At 41.7% G+C, this 22,467-nt stretch overlaps 5 protein-coding genes across 7 annotated transcripts in view; 3 read left to right on the plus strand and 2 right to left on the minus strand.

Annotated features, from left to right (window-relative positions):
• Window positions 1-1,810: 1,810 nt before the first annotated feature.
• Window positions 1,811-5,301, plus strand: LOC115631193. The gene is made up of 4 exons (XM_030527883.1): window positions 1,811-1,967; window positions 2,029-2,120; window positions 2,641-2,929; window positions 3,465-5,301. Exons 1-4 carry the CDS (start codon window positions 1,960-1,962, stop codon window positions 5,173-5,175), a joined length of 2,100 nt encoding a protein of 699 aa, XP_030383743.1. The 5' UTR covers window positions 1,811-1,959; the 3' UTR covers window positions 5,176-5,301.
• On the plus strand, window positions 5,211-6,722 carry LOC115631194. Its single transcript, XM_030527884.1, has 2 exons — window positions 5,211-5,350; window positions 5,406-6,722. The coding sequence occupies exons 1-2, from the start codon at window positions 5,285-5,287 to the stop codon at window positions 6,600-6,602; spliced, it is 1,263 nt and encodes a 420-aa protein (XP_030383744.1). The 5' UTR covers window positions 5,211-5,284; the 3' UTR covers window positions 6,603-6,722.
• A 171-nt stretch (window positions 6,723-6,893) lies between these two features.
• On the plus strand, window positions 6,894-10,850 carry LOC115631080 (centrosomal protein of 97 kDa). The gene is made up of 8 exons (XM_030527727.1): window positions 6,894-7,144; window positions 7,356-7,516; window positions 7,578-8,044; window positions 8,102-8,460; window positions 8,520-8,774; window positions 8,837-9,013; window positions 9,114-9,516; window positions 9,850-10,850. Exons 1-8 carry the CDS (start codon window positions 7,138-7,140, stop codon window positions 10,562-10,564), a joined length of 2,544 nt encoding a protein of 847 aa, XP_030383587.1. The 5' UTR covers window positions 6,894-7,137; the 3' UTR covers window positions 10,565-10,850.
• LOC115631081 (probable RNA-binding protein EIF1AD) lies at window positions 10,832-11,617 on the minus strand. The gene is made up of 3 exons (XM_030527728.1): window positions 11,400-11,617; window positions 11,272-11,338; window positions 10,832-11,208 (listed from the first exon to the last, which is right to left on the minus strand). Exons 1-3 carry the CDS (start codon window positions 11,490-11,492, stop codon window positions 10,901-10,903), a joined length of 468 nt encoding a protein of 155 aa, XP_030383588.1. The 5' UTR covers window positions 11,493-11,617; the 3' UTR covers window positions 10,832-10,900.
• Window positions 11,618-11,866: 249 nt separating this feature from the next.
• The window catches only part of LOC115632047 (protein cappuccino), a 38,820-nt gene continuing 28,219 nt past the window's right edge, over window positions 11,867-22,467 (minus strand). For all 3 annotated transcript variants that reach the window (XM_030529019.1, XM_030529021.1, XM_030529020.1), the window contains exons 5-9: window positions 18,821-18,975; window positions 13,562-14,372; window positions 12,502-13,497; window positions 12,139-12,442; window positions 11,867-12,081 (exon numbers count right to left, since the gene is read on the minus strand). In XM_030529019.1, coding sequence (XP_030384879.1) covers window positions 11,964-12,081; window positions 12,139-12,442; window positions 12,502-13,497; window positions 13,562-14,372; window positions 18,821-18,975 — 2,384 coding nt within the window. In that variant the 3' untranslated portion in view covers window positions 11,867-11,963. The remainder of the gene's footprint in view (window positions 12,082-12,138; window positions 12,443-12,501; window positions 13,498-13,561; window positions 14,373-18,820; window positions 18,976-22,467) is intronic.

Consider the following 22,467-nt stretch of genomic DNA (forward strand, 5'->3'; position numbering starts at 1 on the left):
GCTGGTTATGGATAATTGATTTAAGCAAACAAAATACTTATCATTTTGACAAATTTAGATTAATACTTGTAATCTTAAAATGAGAGCTTTAAAAAATAACAATATTAGCTCGCAAGTTCTCTTGCATTTTGCATTCCCGTACTTCTAAGATCTGATGTTTTATGTTGTTTCAAAAATATTTCGATTAGTTCCTTTTTGATGACATTTGTAAAAAAATGTATTAAAAATTTTCCACACAAAGTGACGTTACGAAACTGAGAATATCTCCTCTTCTTCTGTTAATGTTTGTAGATTGTACGAAGCGTCAATCAGACACTATTTAGAACATTGTATACAAAATGTTTCTAATTTATACATTTTTTGAAAATAACTTGATTTGCAACGAATTTATCACAACGATTATAATTTTTGTAAAAGTCTATTTGAAGGTTTTTGAAGATAAATAAGATAATAGTATTAAAAAAGGAAATCAAGACAATCATCAGCAATTCTTTAGGGTCCAGGACTTACAATATAACGAGCCTATATAAAACGAGTAGAACGTTAAAGTCATCCGCATGATATTTTACCATACACATACAATTAGCTTATTTAGACCAATCATTCTTATGATAATCATATTATATAATGCACGGGGCATTACAATACAATACAGGATACAAGTATGGCAAGGCACTTTACAAAACGATTGTTCGTAAATACCTTCCACCCTCTATTCTCTACTATATTACATTTAATTCAACTAGGAGTTTAGTTTTAATTCATGTAGTATTATTTATATAAATATCTCGGCAAGGTCGATCGTAAAGACCAAATTTGCTGAAAGACTCTTTCATGTCACTCAATACAAAATTCCAGGTCACAAGAAAATTTATGTTTTCTACCATTTTCGTTTTGTCCGTGCGTTGATCACTAATGAGTCAATTTATCAGTTAATCAGTCAGTATATATAGATATATATTTAGGTTAGTATATAAGGGTAGCTATAAACATTTTATGCGTATAAAATATATCAACTTTGGCGTCTCTAGCTGTTATGTTAAAAGTTCTCGGTGTCTATTCGGATGGGAGGGCGGTCGAATAGATCGACGGATATGTCTATATCGATTCATCTCATCATGCTGAAATCAATTGTACTGCTACGCCTCCTTCTGCGAATAATATGCATATGGACCTTCTGCCATTGATTAATTTATACGTTAATTAATACATTTTCTTTCAGCCTAGATGACTTCTCTTCTGCTTATCTCGATAGACCTGTCTGTAAAGCAGGTTCTCTTAAAACGAATAAATTCCTTTTTGTTGTATTTATTTCAGTTCCCCGATAAATTATTATTTGTATAATTTAATTTAAAGTTCTTGGTATTTAAATGTTAATTTTATTAACATTTTATAGTGGTTTTTTATCTTCTTTCAAATTACTAACTGGATAGTGCAGTTCTAACGAAAAGGGTTTTAAAATTTTGTTTGTCCTTACAGCAAGTTTCTTTAGTTTTCCCTTAAATTGTTTAATAGTTTTTAGAATGTCTATGAATGTGTGTTTACATATTTTTTTAATTTGATCCGTGTCTCATTTTATGGTGGATCACACTTTTAAGGAATTATGTTTTTTTTTTATTTTTTTCCCGTCAACTACGCAGTAACGGATTTTCCGGATGTAAAAATGCAGCAAACAAATCTTAGAGTATTATTTATTCCATGTTGATCTGTACCTAAGTGTCACCTATTCAATCACTGATAAGGGCTAGCGATGCCGACAGCTTCATCAGCGTTTTGCACTCTTAGTCAGTCGCGCAGCGTCAACAGAATCGAACGGACGAACGGAACGTGAAAATCGATTGATAAGGCAGCAACAGTAACGAATAAAATATAAACAACAATATACTATATATAGGGTACATATAGATCAAGCACCTTATACAAAGCATCGTGCAACGTTTCATTCACAGTTGCCGAACTATGGATAAGTACGACCTACATCTCCTCAGTAAGATTTCCATAAAAATGTTAACTTTTTACTTTTTGCAGACTTTGGCAAGAGTTCAAGTCGTTTCTGAAGACGTTGCTCTGCTTTCTGCTGGCATTGTTGTTGCTGCCTTTGTTGCTGTTGTCATTTCTATGTGAGTAAAATACCAATGTCCGACCCCATCATGCAACACCCGCGCTCGCCCCGATCGTTACGATCGGCCTGCAACGTTACAGATAAGGGATTATGTCAGGCAAATGAGCACATTAATCAAACTTCAAACGCACCGACTATAAATAAACGACGCGTGGGTTGAGTAGCCGCCCCCTGGGCTATACTATTAGGGATTGGTCGGTAGATCGTTTACTGAAGTTGTTAGTTGGCTGATAAGCACAGGCTGGTGGGCACGCTGTTTATTTTGTACTTTTTTGGGTTTGTTTACTTATAAAAATAGAGACGCGACGCTGTGCAGATTACCTGTGCAGTCCAGACGAGCGGGCAGCCTGAACCTTGACCGAGCAAATTACTCATAAAAATTTGCAACTGATAAGAAGCGACGCAATGGCGGGAATGTCAGCTGTGGGGCGATAAAGAGCGAACGTAAAAACCAAAACAACGACGGAATATTTCAAGCATCGCATATTTTATTTCATGCTCTCCCTTCGCTCTTCCAGGCGCCCACTTCGGCAACGAGCTGGCCAACTACGTGCTGAGCATCAAGTATCCCAATCTGACAATATCCAATTCGAAAAAGATACGCAGCATGATCGACACTCCCAAGAATGCAGGCATCTTTCACTTTCTGCTGCAGGTGGAGGGACCCTGCTGTTTCGAACGGATCAAGCAGCAATATGCCGCTCAGCTGACGGACCTGCGCGACAAGACGGGCATGCTGCGCTTTCCCAAGCTGCGCCAGAAGCTGGTCACATGCTGGGGTCAATACGCATGGGTGAACGATAGCAGGTGGGTGTAAAGGTTATGGCGATTCAACGATGGCTGAAAAGGTTTGGGGTAAACGAAATGAAGAGCCAATAAGATTCTACCACAAGAGAAATCGGTATACTATATATACAAGAATTTCGCTAAGTGCAGTTCTTAGAATGCCTTTTTCACCTCCTTTGCGGAGGTCCATCGAAAAACGTTCTATATACATATATGTACATATGTTTTGTAAAAAGGTGTTCGTCAAAAACAAACAATTTACAATTCTAATTTCCTTATCCATTCTTTTCATTTTTATGATTTTAAGTTAGAGCTTTCGTATAATTGTACATACAGTGAAAACTCTTTTGTACCGGACACTCACCTAACACTCAAGAGGATTGTCCGCTTAAAGGGACACTTAAATACTTAGTACACAGATCAAAAGTTCTAGAATAAGTGTCTGCCTAAGAGGGGCGTCCAAACAAAAGTGTTGTCCATTAAAAGAGTTTTCACTCTATAGTATATATTTTATCATATGCTGTTGATTTTAATCCGAAATACTTTTGTTCTTCAGCGGTTTCAGTATCAATAACCATGTTCTGCTCAGCACCCACAAGTATCGCGGCCGTGCGGTCAACGAATCGAACATTCAGGAGTATGTAAGCGAATTGGCTACCAAATACATACCCTCCGACCTACCACAATGGCAGGTGATCGTCATACCTACCACATTAGCAAATACCTCGACTTCGGAAGGAGAGTCGCCAGAAGCGAATTCTTCACCGGAGAGATATTACATTTTGGTAAAAGTGCATCATTTGATAATTGCGGAGGAGGATGACTTGCATGTTAGTGAAATGCTCCAGCTGCAGGACACAGAGCGACGTGCTGTGCTTGATATGGAGGAGCTAGATCAGCCACCTAGTCATCAACTTTCTCACTTTGTGCGTCAGCCACAGCACATTCGTAAGCTGGTGAAGCGCTTGGTGCGTCTCGTCGTCTGCCGCTGGCAACAGTTCATCTACGAATTTGAATCGCTGGAAACCCCCGATGGATATACCCGCGTTCAGGTGCGCGATCTTAGCCAGCTGTTGTCGTTAGCCCTGATTGTCATCGTGAATGTGGTGCTGGGCTATAGGCATACGATGGATATGCGTAGGAAGATGCAGCGAAGATTCAGTGGCTATCGCAATGGCATGGGTCGTTTGCAGACCATTCAAGCGATTTTAAGACGTGAGTGTGAGCAGAGAAATCTCAATTGGGAGTTGGCAACAGCAGCGTTGAGCCACAGCCTACAGCCAGCCAACATCGCAAAGGCGTGGACCAAGTTTGTGTGGCGCCTTAATATGAACAATGTGCTATTGTTGCCCTATCACATTTACTGCGAGCTAATGGCTCTTTGGGATGTTTGCTTTCGCGGACGCACCAATTTCACGGACACCTATTGCGCTCGACTACATCTCTATGTCCCGCTGCTACTCTACGCGCAGCTGGAGCTGCTGAAGATCTGCTATGAGTTGTTCAAGGCACCTAGAAACATTTACGAAGTGCTGTTTGTGCAGCCTACGCGGGAGCTCAACATTCTGCACAAGAAATCCTATGCGGGTCGCAAGATTGTCTCCTTTAGCAAGTCTATAGATGGTGCTGCATTGCGTGCTCGTCATAAGTTTGGCGAAAAGCTGCGTGAGTCTGACTTTAGTTTGACCTGCTTGGCGGGTGCGGTGCACGATTATCTGGAGACCTTTGCGCAAGAATTGCCGGTGCCAAGTCTGCTGAATACAACGTGCCGGACCGTGGAGAAGGGTTACTTCACTGATCGTACGGGCGATAAGTTGGACCACATTGGTGGGGTGGTGTTCTTGCAGTTGCCACTTCGTCTGCCGGATGCTTTGCATGCCCAACAGCTGCATGCGATTGTGGAGGGAATTAGGCAGCAACAGATTATTATTTATCTGGCCTCTATTGGACAGACCAAGTATAGTGTGCTGACCGCTCTGTTCCCGCATGTGCTCACGAAGATCTTCATCAATTTCTTCTCAAATAACTTTCCTATCACCATAACGGAGATTTATGGCGCAACGAGCGAATTTCAGTCCACCTGGGGTCAACGTGTCGAGGATGTGTTGCTATTCCGTCCCCCACAATCCAAGACCTGTCTCTCGCTGAATCTGCATCGTTTTGGCGACAAATATCGACTGGCTATTATGGCCGATACGCATCTGGCACCCGATCACACAATCATCACTCGTTCTTTCGAGCATTATATGGAAACGGTAACCCTTTGATTAATATGTCAGGTTTTGTGTATTGGGGGTTTGTAAGTCTGTCTATAAGTTATGAAAATAATAAAGTGAGAGAGGACAAGTTGAACATTATATAGTTCCGCCTTGGCCCATGGATGAAGTAAGAAAGTATCGCATGGAATTACGTGACCATTTCTATGGAAAAATGTGGACATCGGTAAGTGGAAGGTTAAGACAATATTATCGCTCGTCTTTTAAGTGCGTAATCATAGAAGGATACCGCAAGGCACTTTAAAGGACAAGTAATGAACAACCAAGGCCATGATCACTGTCCATCTGAGCAATCATTCGACTTTAAGCCATGCCAAAGCACACACTCTTCTCTCAACACACCCCCAATTGTCCGGATGACCAAGGAAGAACCTCCAGCGCCCACTCAACGACAGCAAGCCACTCAGACGTGCAGTAATGGCGGAACCCATTTATGTCCGCATCATATACCGTTTGATGTATCACGGTATAATAGGCATCATCAGATGACATCGCTGCCAACCCATCAGCATCAGCTGCTGGGGCCATCAACACATGAACACTCCCCGATGTGTGGAGGTGCTGAGGGGGATAACTTATTATACTCCAACAAGAACTTTCATCAACACAACAGCAATGAGCGAGCTGAACAGATGGGTTGTGGTAACGACGATCCGTCTCGCAGTCACGAGAAGCACCAACACAATTGCTTACACAAATGTCCAAAGACTTCTTATAGCTTTCTGGAGTCGGCGCGCGAACACCTAAAGAATGCAGATGCACGCTTTAATGCCAAATTTCCATTACCACTAAATGATTCGTCACTTCTATATAGTGACAGTGATTCCACTAGCGGTTCAAAGAAGACTCGCAAGTCAACGCACACGGTGATCAGCGCAAAGAGTGGAGAGGATTTGCGCACTATGGTGCGCTCCCAAATTAATATGCAGCAGGAGATTAAAAAGTCCATAACGCAGCTCACAGATCTTACGGATCGGCTGGTGCTAAAGGAGTCGTCTATGGATTCGGATATGACGTTATCGTCTTTAAGATTACCGACGATAAACGACCCTAACGCGCTGCGTAAGGACAAAAGGGAGATTTTGCTGCACACACAGCGCTTGTGTGATGAGCGTAACACACCCGAATTGCCACGACCCAAGTCGGCTCCCAAGACCACGAATACAAAAACGTATGATAAAGCGACACATTCGAAGAACAAGGCACGTAAAGATGTGCTACCTTTGGTGCAGACTGAGGGATTATCGTTAACCGTGGACGATCTAGTCAGCTCCAAAGTGATTACGCCCATGGTGCGCAAAATTCAGCGCATGTATTTAAACAATTTGCGCGAGGAGATGGCACTGATGGAGGATCTAGAGCGTGTGCCCCAGCTTGTAAGCGAGGTCTACAAAACAGCAGCTGTGCAGAATAAGTAGCTGAGCAATTTCTCCCGAACTTTATAAATATGTGTTACTTTGTTATATTTCATAAAATTACACAATTTCCTTATATTTTGTACAATTTACACACGATCATTAAAACACATACACAACGTATTTTGTTTGAATTTGTGCCAGTTAGTGTTGCAAAGTGAATGTTTGAATTAAGCTGTTTATCAGCACTAAAAGTCGCAAGTCCTCGCTATTGATGTATCGATAAATTGAAAACTTTGTGGTTCGCTCATCACTGCGCGCCGCTGTGTTCAGCTATTTCATTGTAATTTAGCATTTTAAGCGCTAATACTAGACTACGGTTATAATGGCTACAACTGCATTGGCAGCGGCTTCTTGAAGTAATTACTTGGACTGTAGCTCCTTCATTTGTTTTTAAAATCGCAATACAGAAAGGCACAGACAGCCGCATAAACATTTGAAAAGGAGGCGGCCGAATTCCCCAACATTGATTTTTCGTGATTTTTTTGTTTGGTGCATCTGGATTTGGTAACAATTGTTGTTGCTTGTGAAAGTTAAAATGAGTGGTAAGTAGACGAAATTATTGTAAATTTAATGGTAAAATAATTTAGTTTGGTGCAAGCAATTAAAGACATTGCCTACTTTTGGGGCGCAGCGTCTACCAAACAAGCCTGTGAAGGCACCTGCGCGCAGCTGTCTAGCTTCCACCCCCTTCAGCAATTCCTTTGCACAGCCGATGAAGTCATCATTATTTACATCGTGTTTTTTCCTTTACAGGCGACGAGAGCTGCAGCGACAAGCAGACGCTGAACTTGTCCAAGCAGCAGTTGAAAAAGGTGCCAAAGCAGGACGATGCGCAAAACATACGTAAGCTGATCCTGGACGAGAACGAGCTGCAGAAAATAGACAACATCGACTCGTATCTCAAAATTGAAACAGTATGCATAAAGAATTCACATTTTAAATTGAGTTGTAATTAACTTTCTAAACTGCTTGCAGCTCTCGCTGAGCAAAAATCAATTGCTGCGCATGTATGGCGTTTGTCGTCTTCACTGCCTGCGTGAACTGAATCTCTCCTTCAATGGCATACTCTCCATTGAGGGCCTTAAAGAATGCTTGCACTTACGTGTGTTGAACTTAGAAGGCAACAACATAAAAACCATTGAGCATCTCAATACAAATATCAACTTGGAGTGCCTAAATTTGGCAGAGAATAGCATAGGCAGCATATCGGATATATCGTTCTTGCGCAATTTACGTGAACTCAATCTGCACGGCAATCGGTTGACACACTTGCGACAGTGTGACAAATATTTGCCTGCCTCTTTGGAGACGCTGACGCTTGCCAAGAATAATATTCTTGACCTTAATGAAATATGTACGTTGTCGCATTTGAATAATTTGCAGAGCATCTCAATAACGGAAAATCCCTGTGTGAACATGACGTTGGGTGCCAATAGCCTGGAGTAAGTAAATTCTATAGTAGTAGTAATACCGATTACTAAATTTTGCTGCTCTTGTAGCGGCTTTGACTATCGTCCTTTTGTGCTGAACTGGTGCATGAGTCTGAAGTTCATCGACGGGTATGTGGTCGATCCCATTGAGAGCCTTAAAGCGGAATGGCTGTACAGTCAGGGGCGTGGTCGTCAATTTCGCGTCGGGGAGCAGGCAGCATTGGCCAAATACTTGAGCTCCGCCTGCCCACTGGTGGGGAAGGCGTTGGAGAATGAAAACGATCGAAAGCTGCGATTGATACTCAGCAAAGCGCAGCATCACCAGCGTCAGCTACAGGAAGAGATTATGGATAATGCCAATCACTCGGCCAGCACGTCGCCCTCCTCGAATCGCAAGAAGCCATCAAGTCGCATTCAGTCGCCACGTTGTGAGCCTTTAAGTAAGTTAAGTCCAAAATAGTTTAACTGATGTCGGTTGCTGTTTCAGTTTCACGCCTCAGCGGTCGCCAAGGCTCACCAGAGTCCATGGTTAATAGCTATCATGGGAATAGTTCCATGGACAATGGCTCCAACCACTCGCACACCCTACAGATGTCGACGTCGCTGATTGAAAATATCAAGAATACTGATTCGTTGGACAGCTTTTCACTTGCGAGCAGTGGCATGTCTAGCAGTGTAACCACCAAGACCTATAACTCAACGGAATCAACACCACGCAACATAACGCCAAATCCTTACAACGGTAGCTATTTGAAAGTCCATATCGCAAAGCAGGCCTATATATTCTAGTTTATTGTTGCTTAGAACAAACCTTCATTGGCCAAACGCCTGCTGGTGGACCGCTGGCCGCCGCCTCCAAAATGGTGCCTGTGCCTGAGACGCTTATGAGTCCCGACGTTTGTCCTGCAGCAGTCGCACAGCGCGCGACAATTACGGCTCTCAACACGCAGCTACACAAAACAAAGGTGAACAAAAATAAAGGTGAGTGACAGGGGCAGAAATTTGGAAAATCTTAAATTATTCAGAGTCAATCGAAATGTATGTAAATTTGAAATGTCTGCTCTCACTCGGCTAACCACAGATAACAAATTGAACTTGCCACGCATGCGTAGCCCGAATCTGAGGCGCAACCAGAGCCCCAACACGAGCCCACGCAAGGCGCACCAGGCACAAAATACCACAAGACAGCCGGACAAGTCGTCGCAATCAATGCCAGACGCTGGCGACTTCAGCACCGATGATGACGGCGATCAAATCAATCTTGAGAAGCTCAAGACTATACGAAAGATGGCGGCGCAACGTACGCAGCAGCAACAGCAACAGCAGGACAACAACAGCCTGAACTGCACGGAGCGTCTGAACGAGCATGTGACTGAAACGTCTGCTGTGACCATACAAAAGATATGGCGTGGCTATCACACGCGTAAAAAAACTAAAGACATTGCCGAAAAGTTGCACAAGCAACGCACGCATGAGTACATCGAGTAAGTGGTAACATGCTTTGGGTATATCTTTTGGTGGAAAAAGGGTTGTAAAATTATCTGGTGAAATGATGACTGAAAAAGCCAATTATAACTTAATTACTCTCAACAGTCCATTTATTATTCACACTACATTTAACGAATATAAGAACATATTTATGTATAGACTTTAGGGTCATGTAGCGATTTATTATTTTGTTGATCAATAATTTCAATTTCAAAATTTGTAGTCGTTGTATCCATAAAACAGTAACTTATTGTTAAAAGAGCTATTTCAATTTCACTTCGAAAAGCTGTATCAACTTTAATTATGTATCCTTACCTCTTACATCCCAGCAAACTCAACAAGGACATGCTACTGACCAAAGCACAGCTGGAGAATGAACGCAAGATACAGCAGTTACAGATGCAGGCCATCAATGCCTTGTGGAAGAAAGTTTCTAGCATGCAGATAGATGCCAAACCCAGCGACGAGGACAACAGTGTGGAAGCGGGTGAGGGCAAGCCCGCGCAGGTTGCCAGCAGTGGACAATTGTGCCTGGATCAGAACTCTGCGGCCGTGGTAAATGATCTGGCTAAGCGTTGCACAATGCTTACAGATCAGGTGCAACAGCTACAGAGCTCGATTGGCACAATTGTTAATTGTTTGACCATGGTGTGCAATCTGCCGCAGGACACGCTGAAGAAGTATGTGACGAATACGGACAGCGATGAGAGCATACAGGTGGTGGATTATTCCTCGGAGGCGCGCGATAGCTCTAGCACGCAGACAGACCTGGTGGCCGTACACACACCACAAATAGAGGATCTTAGTAACTTTCCTTTCACAAAGCTACGTCCTTCGACGCTGGCTCTGGACACAAAGCATGATGGAGGTACGGCGCCTGCGACCAGGATAACCAGTACGGCTATTGTTGAGGAGCCGAGCAGCAGTGTCGATGATGAGGGGCGGCGGAGGAAGAAGCATGAAGCTGTCACCGAAGTCGATGATGGAGAAGAAAAGGAGGACGACGAGGCCTATGAGAACTATACGGTGGAGGTTGCGGAGTAGACTGATATATTTTCTAATAACAAACTCAAATACCAGTGAAAACGCTTTTAAGATTAAGATAAGAAAGATCTCAGAATTGCGCTATCATAAAACGTAGGCTTTGTAGCTTTTGCAAAACACAATTGGATTCATGTTCGTTCACTTCACAACAAAACCAAAACTATTAACAGGAGTAATTAGTCCTTATTTTTGATTTTTTTTTTCAAGTGAACAACCACTTATTTGTTTCAAAAAAAGAAAAAATTGTAAGCAAAAAATACAAAGGTAAACTTTTGTAATGCACAAACAATTTATGTCTTATTTCTAAATAGTAGACCTATAGGTATTATGTACACTTCAGTCTTCATCGCTACTGTCCTCCGTCTCGTCCTCTGTGTCGTCAGCCTGAACTGGGCGATTTGTGTTGGGAGCCAATAAATCGTCCTCATCGCTGCTATTACTTCCTGACCGTGGTGGCGGCGCGTTCAGCTTCTTGGCAAAGCGCTCTGGCCACACACCCGCCTTGGTGTACTCCTTGACATGTGCCGGAGTAAGCACTTTACAGATCTCAGCTTTGACCTTGTCACCTTCCTCGATGGGATCCACCAGAATGAAGTCGCCGCGCTTGACCCACAGATTCTTGCGAAACTTTGTGGATATAGAAACTGGAAAGAGCGGATAATAAAGGTTGGTCAACAAGAAGTTCGTAATCTTGCCAAGCTACTTACCTAGAAAGTTTTCCGACTGTGCTACTGATGGTTCAACTTCAAGCAAATTGTTGCCGCGACTGCTAATCTGATTTACAGTTTTCTTTTAAATCGTTTAAATGTATAATAAACATAAACTATGTATTTACCACGCGCACGATTTGTTGTTGTTCCTTTGGCAGCTCATAGTCGTCCTCCATCATTTCCTTGATCACATGCTTGCGGCGCGTTCTATGCGACATGGTGGATACGTTCCTTAGACTTCACTCGGTTACCGGTGCTTCAATTGTGTATTTTGGGTGTGTTTCCAACGTTTTATGCATTTAACACGGGAAATTCTAAAACAAACCACAACCGGTGGGGTTAGCGATGCTGCAGCTCTTGTTATCGATATGCACCCGATACCGCTATGCTCCAAATGTACTTGTTTTGCGCGCTGATAAACACTGCTCATCAGCTGTGCTTAAATGAGCAACAGCAACATTTTGCAGCTATCTGGCAGCGCTCGGTTTCGTGAACGGAATTCATTTCAAAATGATGGAATAAAGATTTTTTTTTTTTTTTTTTAGTTTAACAGCGGTTTTTAATTTAACAGCGTTAAAATTTGTTATCGACATAATGAAATACTCGGTACAACGAGAACTTTTGCTTAGCAATGCTATTATCTAAAGCGACCTATGCTTACAACTAATTTGGGTATGTGCTACTGCTAATTATTTATTTTTATTGCGTCGCCTCAGCATGCGCTCCTTTAGGGACACTTCGGTGGTTGGCACCTTTGTAGACGGTGCTCGTTGGTTTCCATCTTGCACCTTTTTAGATTTCTTTAACCTGTAGACATAAAGAATGTTAATTGAATAAAACGAGCTTTTTGACGCTTTTTCTTACAAATCATTCATAAGCGCATCAATTTCCTTTTTCCAAATGTCCTTAAAATCGTTAGTAAAGTTTGTCCAGTAGTCGAAAAATTCATCTGGCGTGCAGTATGCTAATGCTTGTGAAGACTTTTTTGGCGCAAAATGATAGAAGCGTGTTGTTTCCAGAAAAAGCTCGCGGCACTCCTCTAGGCGTTGATGGAGCTTGGCCATGGATTTGTCTGCACTGATCATGAAATCCTTCATTTTGGACTTGAAAGGCTCTAAGCTTTGCTCGCTGGATGAACTCAGCACTTGTTTGGTGGTCTCCTTGCAGGCTAATATATATTCACTTCTGTTAAAAACGAATTTAAGAATAATTTTTCATCCAACTTACTATTCAGTTTTCTATTTAAATCCTTAATCTGCTGCCTGACCTCTTCGAAGTCCAGTTGCGCCGCTCGCTCCACGTCCGCCGGCTCTGGTATGGGCAGGCGTATGTCCTTTGGATACACACCTTCCTTGCGTCTCTGGGCGATGTATGTGCGCACGATGAAGTGCAGTAGCGTTGTCTGAGACTCCTTCGACTTGACATCCTTCAGCTTGCCCAGAATGTCGAGCGTAAAGCCATCAGCTTGGCCACGCTGACGATTTCCACCGTTCATATAGTTACCGAGAGTTAAAATAATAGAGAACACGAGCTTGAGATCTTCACTTTCGGTGAGATGCTGCGACAACTGGGCCACCGTCTCCAATTTACGCATCAGCAGCGTGTAGGCTTCATCGAATTCTGCCTGGAAGACGATACAGGAAATTCGCTCGGTGGCCATGGAGATCAATGAAATGTCCAGCAGAAACTGCTCTGGATGATCAAGTGGCAGTTCGCCACCGGCGGCCTCCTTGATTTTCTGCAGCTCCTCCTCCGTAGCTTTGATATGGCTGATTTGCTGCAGCGTCTCCAGACTGACCACCGATGTGTCCACATGGTAAATGGCATGCTCGATCTCACGTGACGGCAGATGGAGACTGCGCGAGAAGATTCCCACATTTTTGGAGCGATTCGGCTCGAGCACTTTGATGAATTTGAAGCTCTTAACCTTCGGCTCCTTCGGCTTGCTTACTGGCGCGATGGCCTGGCGCGAGAAGAGCTCCGTAAACTCGTCGATGTTGTCCAACGGCGTCTCTTCGATTTCAGTCCAGATTTCTTTGACGGGCGGCGGCGGCGTCGATGCTGTACTCGTTGGCTCATCCGGCGAGCTGCCGCTGTTGTCCGTGCTGTCTGTAGAATTGGCCACGGAGGGTGGTCGCGGTATTGCTGGAGCGGACGTTACAATGCGCGTCCAATAAAGCGGCCTCATCGGCTTGGGCGGGTTGACTGCACTTTTGCGCAGCGCTGCAGAATTAGAAGTGATGTTAGTCATAAATCTGGTTGCTCGAGATTGCAATAAAATACTTACTGTTTGTGCGATGAAACCAATTGCCCTCGGCCGGATTGGGGAGAGGTGCGGGTGAGAGATCTGAGGCGGATTTTGTGCTATTAAGCGGCGGCGGTGGCACTGGGCCAGTGCTAAGTGAAAGGGTGGGCGCTGGGGGTGGTGGTGGAGGAGCAGGTCCAGGCGCTAGCGCAGGGGGTGGCGGTGGGGGCGGTGGTGCTGGTGCTAGTGGCGGGGGTGGGGGAGGTGGTGCAGGTACTAGTGAAGGAGGCGGTGGTGGCGGTGGGGGTGGAGGAGCGGACGGACTTGTCGGTTTACTTTGTGTCTCCGCTCCTTCCTCAGATGCAGCTCCTTCCCCTTCCTCTTTTTCCACTGATGACTGTTTCCTTTTCGCACCACACTGACAAGTTTCGCTGGATAGCTCATCCGTTTGCACCTCCGCATCCGCGTAGCTTCTGTGGTCCGCAACCTCCACATGATCACTTCCCTGTGTTTTGTTGTACTCATATATGGTCGATTCACTGGCGTTGATCAAATCGGTCAACTGCACGCAACGTCTTGACGGGCGTCTCGGCGGTTCATCCACGCTGCTGAGCAGCTCGTTAACCACCGCATGCATCTCGGCCAGCGTGGCGCAGTTCAGCAAACGCTTTCGCAGAGTCTGCTGCAGACTTTTGTTATCCGCACCGGCTGTTTCCGTTCTTGTTGCTGGCGCTTTGCTTAGCGCTGGCGTGCTAGAGAAGGGCCAGGCGGCCACCTTGTCCAGTTTTCCTGGTGTCAAGGGCAGCGAGGTGGTTGGCTGTTCCGTGTGTGTCCACTGGTACATCTCGTACGGCTGTTAGGCAAAAAAAGAAGAGAATTAAGAGATAAATCCACTTTGGAAAAATTAAGAATAGAAAAGTCAACAATTATAAGAACTGCTGGCAATCTTACTCTTCTTTAAATGAAAATCACTTTTGAAGCACCTTTTGAGTTTGTAGAAAATCAAACAGAAACATTTAATAATATAATCACTTGCATTAAGTACGTCAATAGTTGCCTAATTGGTTTGTTGGAGGTGCAGAAATGTCCAATTTAATAGAAGTGTACACAAATGTTGGGTGATGCCTCTAATCAGTTCATAAAAGTTATACATATGTCTCTTCAAAACTAAGCAGCGCATATTCTAGAGGACTGTGCAATCTTAAGGTTCTACTTATACCTTTAAAACCGGGATATTTACTTTAGGGAAGCTTAAGTTTGTTTAAAAACATACATTATTGGTTCTTCCAATAATTTAATTATTTGTTATTTCCTAATATTCAATTTCTTTGATAAAATTTCAAATTATTTGATGAACCAATTTTTATAGAATTCAGAGTTTAATTTAATGGATTTTGTTGCACTTCGAACATTTGATATTGTTAGTTGCATATTTTTTAAGAAAACAATTAATTTTTCCGATATACTACGCATTTTCTTGAATAGCATGCCGTTCAGAACAGCCAAGCCTGTGACGTACTTAGATAATTTACAATATTGTCGGTATTTGCAATATTGAAGTCACTAAAACGTAGTTTTTCATTTAAATAGCACGGTTCTTTTGTATACATATATGATTTTATGTAAAATAATTAAATTTCCGATGTTTCAAACTTCATCTGCATATGTGCTCCCCTGAACATAAATTGTAATAAGAATTGTTCCTAAATTAAGATTATCTTTATTTGTTGATTTTCGGAAAGTATGTGTATTGTGACATCATTGCTCTAAAATGGTATTATGCTAAATTATTGGATTATTCTCATCTCGCTGTATTCTAAAAGCAGAGCTAAAGATCTCATATTAGCCATTGACTTCTAATTGCACGGCTTGAGTGGCTGGCTGGGAATTTAGCGCTTTCACAGTTGGTCTCAAGTGTGTCGAAGAGCTTAAAAGCAGCAGCCTTCGCCCTCGCCCGTGTTCTGCCCCCTCTTGCAGCTCTCCCCAAGCTGACAAGTAAATGTCACAAAGTGAACTGCGTTCTGGCTTCACATTGCATCGCCATTGCCATTGCTAGTGCTAGTGCAAGTCATTGTCATCGTCATCGTGATTGTCCCAGGTCGGGGATTTGCTTACAGCTTTATATTTAGTTCACTTTTTGTTGCTCACCTCTTTGCAAAGAGGGGGAGGGGATGGGAGCTCTAAGGACGGGAGCGAACATGCAAATTGTTGCCGCCAAAGTGTAAACACTTGCGCAAATGCTATAAAGTGCGATAACACCACCCCCCACAAAACCCCCCGTAACTAACTCCTTGCCACGCCCAGTTGTTGCCGCCCATGTGTTGCACTTGATTTGCATTTCTCACCCTGACACGCCCACCCCCCGCCGCCCTCTGATTAGCGTGTGTGCGACACTTGGCAGTGTCGCTTCTTGTCGCTTCATGTGACATAATTGAATTTCAATTTTTAATTGCATTCTGCCACAACAGTTTGGGAGTCACAGGCAGACGCACAAGCACATACGCATAGTTTTAATAGCACTGCTTGTTTGCTCTCAAAGTTGTTCGTTAACAAAGGAATCCTACAAGCTGATAAACTTGCCAAAAGTAATAAAAACGCACAAACTTTCAATGAGTAGCAACAGCATAGACAACAACAATGGCATCAGCAACAGCAACAGCAACAACAACAATAACAAGCAGAGCAACCAGCAACAACATTAGCAACGATAACAACAACAAAAGCGAGGAGCCAAGAGGACACTTTTTGGCCTGTTGCCCGAGCTGATGACGCCGTGAAAATTTGTGATATCATAATCTCAAAGCTCAAGTATCATCTCACATAGAAAATCACTTAACGTGTCGTTGTCTGGACATTTTCAGAGGTGGACATGATTGTCAACGGCCGATTGTTGTTGGGGATTTGAGGTTAAGCTGCTGCTACTAAAACTTTGGACTCAAGTAATTTCATGGACATGAGCGGTCGCATTCTTAGCCAGTCTTTCATTATTGCTGTTTCTGTTGCTGTCAAGCCTAGCCAATAACACTTAACTTGAGCTTAAGCACGGCATAGACTCGTACACATATTTGTAGTACCAAAAAGTTGTGCCTAGGTAATGGACAGAAGTCGGGTGGCTTTGCTCCAAGCAATTAAAGTCACCCGGCTAAGCGGCAAATGGTGTTGAAATGTTTTTAACAGTTTTGTTTATTTAACTTTTGACTTTTAGCCACATTTGAAATTGGCATGGCGGTCAAATGCCACAAAAAACGGCAACTCTTCAGCTTTGTAATGCATAGAATCCATTTGGCTGAGACTGCACTGTAAAAAATTGTAATTGCTTTCAAATTGGGACATAACTGTTTAACTCTAGTTTTGAAATTTCGAAAAGTTATTGCTATTCTAAATCAGCAGTAAATAGGCATTTGGGGTCACCTATGCCTTGTCTATAACTCATTGTTAAGAAGCTGCTAAGGCTAGCAACAACTGAAAGATCACTCTTAGATGTACAAAGATATTTATTTTAATTTAAGGAATAGGTATTCAAGGGGAGCTTAAATTTGTTTAAAAACATTCATTTTTGATTCTACCAATTGAACATGAATTTTGATAAGAATTGTTCAAAATTAAGATTATCTTTATTTGTTGATTTAACATATTGCCAGCAACCAAGTGCAAAGCTATTAAGGCTAGCAGGAACTAGAAACGTTTTCTGCCACTGCCTGGTTTTGGGTCCAACTGAAAGATCACTCCTAGTTCTACAAAGATATTTATTTCAATTTAAAACAAAGGTATTCAAGGGGAGCTTAAATTTTAATTAAGATTATCTTAATTTGTTGATTTAACATATTGCCAGCAACCAAGTGCAAAGCTGTTAAGGCTAGCAGGAACTGGAGATGTTTTCTGCCACTGCCTGGTTTTTGAGTTGGAGCCTAGGTCCAACAGAAAGATCACTCTTAGAACTATAAAAATAATTATTTTAATTAAAAAATATGTATTCAAGGGGAGCTTCAATTTGGTTCTACCAATTGAACATGAATTGTAATAAGAATTGTTTTTAAATTTAGATTATCTTTATTTGCTGATTTAACATAGGAACTGGTGACATTAATTGTCACTGACTGCTTTTCGAGTTAAGTCCAACTGAAAGATCACTCTCGGATCTTCAAAGATATTTATTTTAGTTATAAAAGGGTATACCCGTTTGTATTGGAATTCAAATTCTTCTGGGGTGATTAGTTAGTAACAAACAAATTAACCTAACTTCTCAGTTGGCCGCCGAATAAGTGCATTATGTCTGAGAGGGATTACTTTAAAGGGACAAAATGGATATTGATGAATAAATAAATACTTTTCAGAAAAAGAATTCAAAATCACACAAAATCTTGCTATAAAAGATTCTAAAAACATTAAAGCTATGGTCAGGTAAGGTCCAAAGTGGTTTGCTGCAGCATAAGTCTAGTATCTAGTATCTCTTTCAACATGGAATTGCTACGAATATTGTACGTTTGAAATTTGATCAATGTATTGTTTAAATTATTCAGAAACTGTTCGATTTTTTTAGTGTATGTATGCTTTATGTATATGCTTCCAGCTGGCCACTGTCGGCGTAAGCAGCTACCCCCTTCCCTAGGACGGCGCGTCTGGGAGCTGTGGCTTCATAATTTCGCATGCAAAAAAGTGCAGGGAGTTGGCCGAAGGCGGTTTCGTCGGTGGTGGCGGCAACTTGACGGCTACCAAGTGCAAAGTTTTAACAAGTTCTGACACTTTCAGGCTGGAAACTAGGCAGTCAACTAGGCAGCAGTTGCTCGTCAGCCGTGGGCGGGGGGAGGAAGGACGAGGGGAGGTACAGAGACCACTCTACTCTAGCAAGCACTGAAGTGGAGTGCATTGGTTGCTTTCTCTCATGCGCTTTTTGCAATGGAATTGCTAATTTCCGGCAAAAACTTTGCGGTTATTCTCTTTTTTTTTTGTGTGTCGAAGAAAACTTCGACGTTGACAACGGGGCGTATGAGTAATATGCAGATAGAGTGCATATACATACATAGTAGCTATGTACATGCATATACATAGCTGCAATGCCTACAACTACGACTAGTTTTCAAGCTGTGCTATCAGTGGCAGAAATTGGCATTAATGACACGCCAAGCTGGCAATTAGGCGACACCCAGCTTCGAAGTTCGAACTTTGAAATTCATTTCGCATTATTTCCGTTGGCGTCATTGCATTTCCGGTGCTGTGCCTGTTTCTGCAGCTGTTCCTACGGCTGACCAATTTCCGTTGTCAGAGTTCAACGGACTCTTGAAAATTAAATTCTCTACTCACGCTAAATGTGTCCTGTTGCTCGTTGGAAATTTGCTTCAACACGCCCACATATTTGAGATTATTGCACAACTGCAAGGCCATGGCATTGATCTCCGTTTCCGGGATACTGTTCTTGCTGTTCAGCGTCGAGATGAGCCATTTAATCAGCATTTGACCTGCAAAGAAAAAGGAGTTTGTTTAGTCAGCAAACTAATGTGATAAGAGAAGAAATTCTGGAAAGGGGCATAAACTTTGTGCCACAGCAGCTGCGTCCATCTTGGCCGCATGCACAATGATTTATGTGCTTGCCAGGCAGGCAACAATGAGAAGGCAGAAATAAAAAGAATAAATAAACAAGCAGGCGCTTCTCTGGATTGACTACGAAATACCCTGACACCGATTAAGAAAAGGAAATGGTTCTCAAAAACAGATGAAATAAAACCGTTTCGAAGCTTAATAATTAAAATCCGAGCTAAAACTAGAAAGTTTTATCTTTAATTAGACGAAAAAGTGTTTAATCAAATTTAATTGATTAAGCGTACAGTAAATACTTTATTTATACAAATTCAATATTTTTTCTGTTATATTATCTTTTATTATTTTTTAATACACATACATTGATTCGGAGTAGTTTTTGTTTTTGGTGCACTAGAGAAAATGCAGGAAATGTTGGTGCTTTTTATTTATAGGACGCATTGATTAATTTTATTGGCAAAAAAGTTCAAGTAGGAGCGGGTAGGACGGTGGTTCATTTAAGCTTATCCTGTTTTGGATATCAGCACAGTTCTACCTATACCTATGCCTTTGATTAGACTTTATTTAATCCTCCTAATAACTGATAACTGCTAAGATAATGCTAATTATCAATAAATTTGGAATATTTAGACAAGAAATTAATATAAGAGGAGCAACTTTCTGTCAGGTTATCAAAATTAAAGCATTTATTCAATATAATCCTTCTATTAAATTTGGGAATCAAAAATGAAAGGGGGCAGCTCCACTTTTTAATAAAAGAGAAGATAATAGAATTAAATGAAGAGTTTAGTTCAATATTAATATTATTTTTAAATATTATTAAAATTAGAGAAAATAATTAAACAGCAGATGCTAAAGTCGAACAGTGATTGTAATGTTTTGCAAGTTGAAGCAAGAAAATATGCAAATCAATAACAAATCTTTTCTAGATCTTATACAAGATTAAGTTGGAATAATCACTAAAAAATTGAATGGAAGATAATATAACAACCATGTACTATATATACGTAAAAGTACACATAGAGTAGTCGTAGAATTTTGAATATCGTCATGGGTAAGATAAAACTAAGTTCAGCTCAGCTTACAAAAATACACAAATGCTTGCGTAGTATGTGTATTTTAATTTCCATACAAATATATACAGCTAAGTAGTTGGACTATTGACTTGAAAAAGACGTCATTAATTGGCTTTTTAAGAGGAGGTCCGATAAGGGAATCTAAATTGTCTAGCTTTCAAGTCTGAGATAAGGGCTCTCCAAGTTAGAGTAGCATCCGCTCTTTCCAGCTGTTCCATGCAGTTTCGTCGACTTCCTCCCTCTATCATTTGGCTGGTAGAGTTTAATTCGGCATAAATAAATGTTGTTTTGGTATTATTTTGCTCATTTGGAGGAAAGTTAAGGAAGTCAAGGCCCCAAAAACTTACGTTGGCTGTCAGCGCATGGAGTTGGGGCAGCCATCGACTGTGGGCGCAGCTGCAGGTCAAGCGCGTGGGCCACGCGAATGCGTAGAATATGGCAACTGATGTCAGTCAATGGAGGTGATGAGGGTGCGGATCGAGGGGTGCTGAGAATGGCATCAGCTGCAGGTGCTAGTGGCGGTGCTTTTGGCTTGAGCTTTGGCTGACGAGCGCGACGAGCATGCTCTGCCGTCATGGAAATTAGTTGCAGATAATGTGACGCCGTTGGCTGCATGTGGGGCTCTTTCCAAACTTCCGGTTCGCGCCACATAATGAGCCCAGATCCACGCTGCTGCTGCTGCTGATGCTGTTGGTGCTGATGCCGTTGGATAACTGCGACTGTGGGCACGTGCCCTTGGTCGTCCCATTTGGCCAGCAACGGACACCAAACGTTGCTGAGCATTTTTGAGGCTATGTGTAATATTTTACGGGTTATTTATTCTTTACACCCGTGCCGTGTTAATGCGCGCACTCGACTGTTTTTCTTTTTTATAGCACCAGCGTCAGCGTAGTCGTGGCTTTGTCATATTTTTCATTTCGCAAAATTAAATATGTCGTACTTATCAAAAACATAATCAATTCTCGGTGTGGAACATGACGTGAACACCACAACCATCGCCACCGACGACGCTGCGTTATACTCTGATAAGTCGCAGCTAGTTTCGTAAAAGATCATTTAGTTTGTAGACGTTCGGGTATTGCTATAGTAGTCAGCGTAGGGCCGACGCCGTCTTTGGCAAGGTCGTTAGTCATATAGTCAGAGCACAAGAGAGTGACTGATAAGAATGAATGAAAGCTGATAGCTTAAGGGGCTGCACTTTAATAGCTGTTATTGATTTGAGTATAGCTACATATACTATATGTGCGTCGGTTGAATCATGTGTTTAAATTTATAGCGCCCTGCTATATGCAACATATATTCGTGCACCCCACTTGACAGCCGAATCAGATAAGTTAAACAGAAAGCCAAATTGGAAAACCCTAGCGGCAATTTGTTGCACAGCTCATGCTATTCGAAGCAATAAAAATATGATAGAGCTGATAATAAGACGTAAATTAGTAATTAAACAGAACAAAGACCAACTAAAAGTAAAGCTTGAACCCAATATTCAAAAATCATGAATCAGGCAACGAAATGTAAATCAAAATTAACTTGGCTGACAAAGGCAGAATACTTGTAATCCATATCTCTTCTTACTAATTTGTACAGATATAGGAGACTAACAGAGAACGAAAGGTGCATCGAAGGAATTAGTAACTGTGACTAGAATAGTGTTTTTTTTTGTTTTTATAAATTTGTGCTAAATAAGTAAAAGATATGATTCCCTTTCCGAATGCTCTTTTGCAGATTTTAGAACTCAAGTAGATACAAAATCGTGGTATTGAGAATGTTAAATATTTAGTTCTAACGAGTAGTAAAATTATTTTCAGGCTTTTAGGATAGATAGTTATAGCCTGCTACTTAGCATATCACTATACGTATATCAAGTTTATTTTTGAACAGCTCGTGGTATTCGTAGCAATAAAATATGAAATAGATCTGATAACAGGAAGTAAATTAGTAATTAAACTAATCAAAGACTAAAGACTAAGAGTAAAGATTGAACTTAGCTTCCGAAATATAATCGAAAATTAACTTGGCTGCCAAAAGCGGAATACTACTAAATATCTTCTCCTTCTGCTGCCTACAGATAGAGGACGTCTAATAAAGGACGATAGGCAGTTAGTAAATAACTGTGTACTAGATAGTTTTTTTTTGACAAGCTTATGCTACATAAGTTTGCCATATATATTCGTCCATAGAAGATATCATTATTGAGGCCCAGGACAAGAAAAATCGATCTTAAAGAACGCATTCAAAGCGTGATATGTAAATCCTATTTAATAACTTTTGATGTGAATCAAAATGTCTGAAACTGTGTCTTAATTCCCTTCGATTGACAAACAAAAGCTTTAA

This window comes from Scaptodrosophila lebanonensis, unplaced genomic scaffold (assembly GCF_003285725.1).
Source record: "Scaptodrosophila lebanonensis strain 11010-0011.00,11010-0021.00 unplaced genomic scaffold, SlebRS2 tig00001412-arrow-pilon, whole genome shotgun sequence".
Taxonomy (NCBI): domain Eukaryota; kingdom Metazoa; phylum Arthropoda; class Insecta; order Diptera; family Drosophilidae; genus Scaptodrosophila; species Scaptodrosophila lebanonensis.

Coding starts and splice junctions, on each gene's coding strand:
- LOC115631193 (XM_030527883.1), top strand. Junction 2,121..2,640: donor GTTGCTGTTGTCATTTCTAT/GTGAGTAAAATA, acceptor TCGCTCTTCCAG/GCGCCCACTTCGGCAACGAG. Junction 2,930..3,464: donor GCATGGGTGAACGATAGCAG/GTGGGTGTAAAG, acceptor TTTGTTCTTCAG/CGGTTTCAGTATCAATAACC.
- LOC115631194 (XM_030527884.1), top strand. CDS start 5,285: ATGGATGAAGTAAGAAAGTATCGCATGGAATTACGTGACCATTTCTAT. Junction 5,351..5,405: donor ATGGAAAAATGTGGACATCG/GTAAGTGGAAGG, acceptor GCGTAATCATAG/AAGGATACCGCAAGGCACTT.
- LOC115631080 (XM_030527727.1), top strand. Junction 8,045..8,101: donor TTGGGTGCCAATAGCCTGGA/GTAAGTAAATTC, acceptor CTGCTCTTGTAG/CGGCTTTGACTATCGTCCTT. Junction 9,517..9,849: donor CGCACGCATGAGTACATCGA/GTAAGTGGTAAC, acceptor CTTACATCCCAG/CAAACTCAACAAGGACATGC.
- LOC115631081 (XM_030527728.1), bottom strand. CDS start 11,492: ATGTCGCATAGAACGCGCCGCAAGCATGTGATCAAGGAAATGATGGAG. Junction 11,339..11,399: donor AACAACAAATCGTGCGCGTG/GTAAATACATAG, acceptor ACTGTAAATCAG/ATTAGCAGTCGCGGCAACAA. Junction 11,209..11,271: donor ACAGTCGGAAAACTTTCTAG/GTAAGTAGCTTG, acceptor CGCTCTTTCCAG/TTTCTATATCCACAAAGTTT.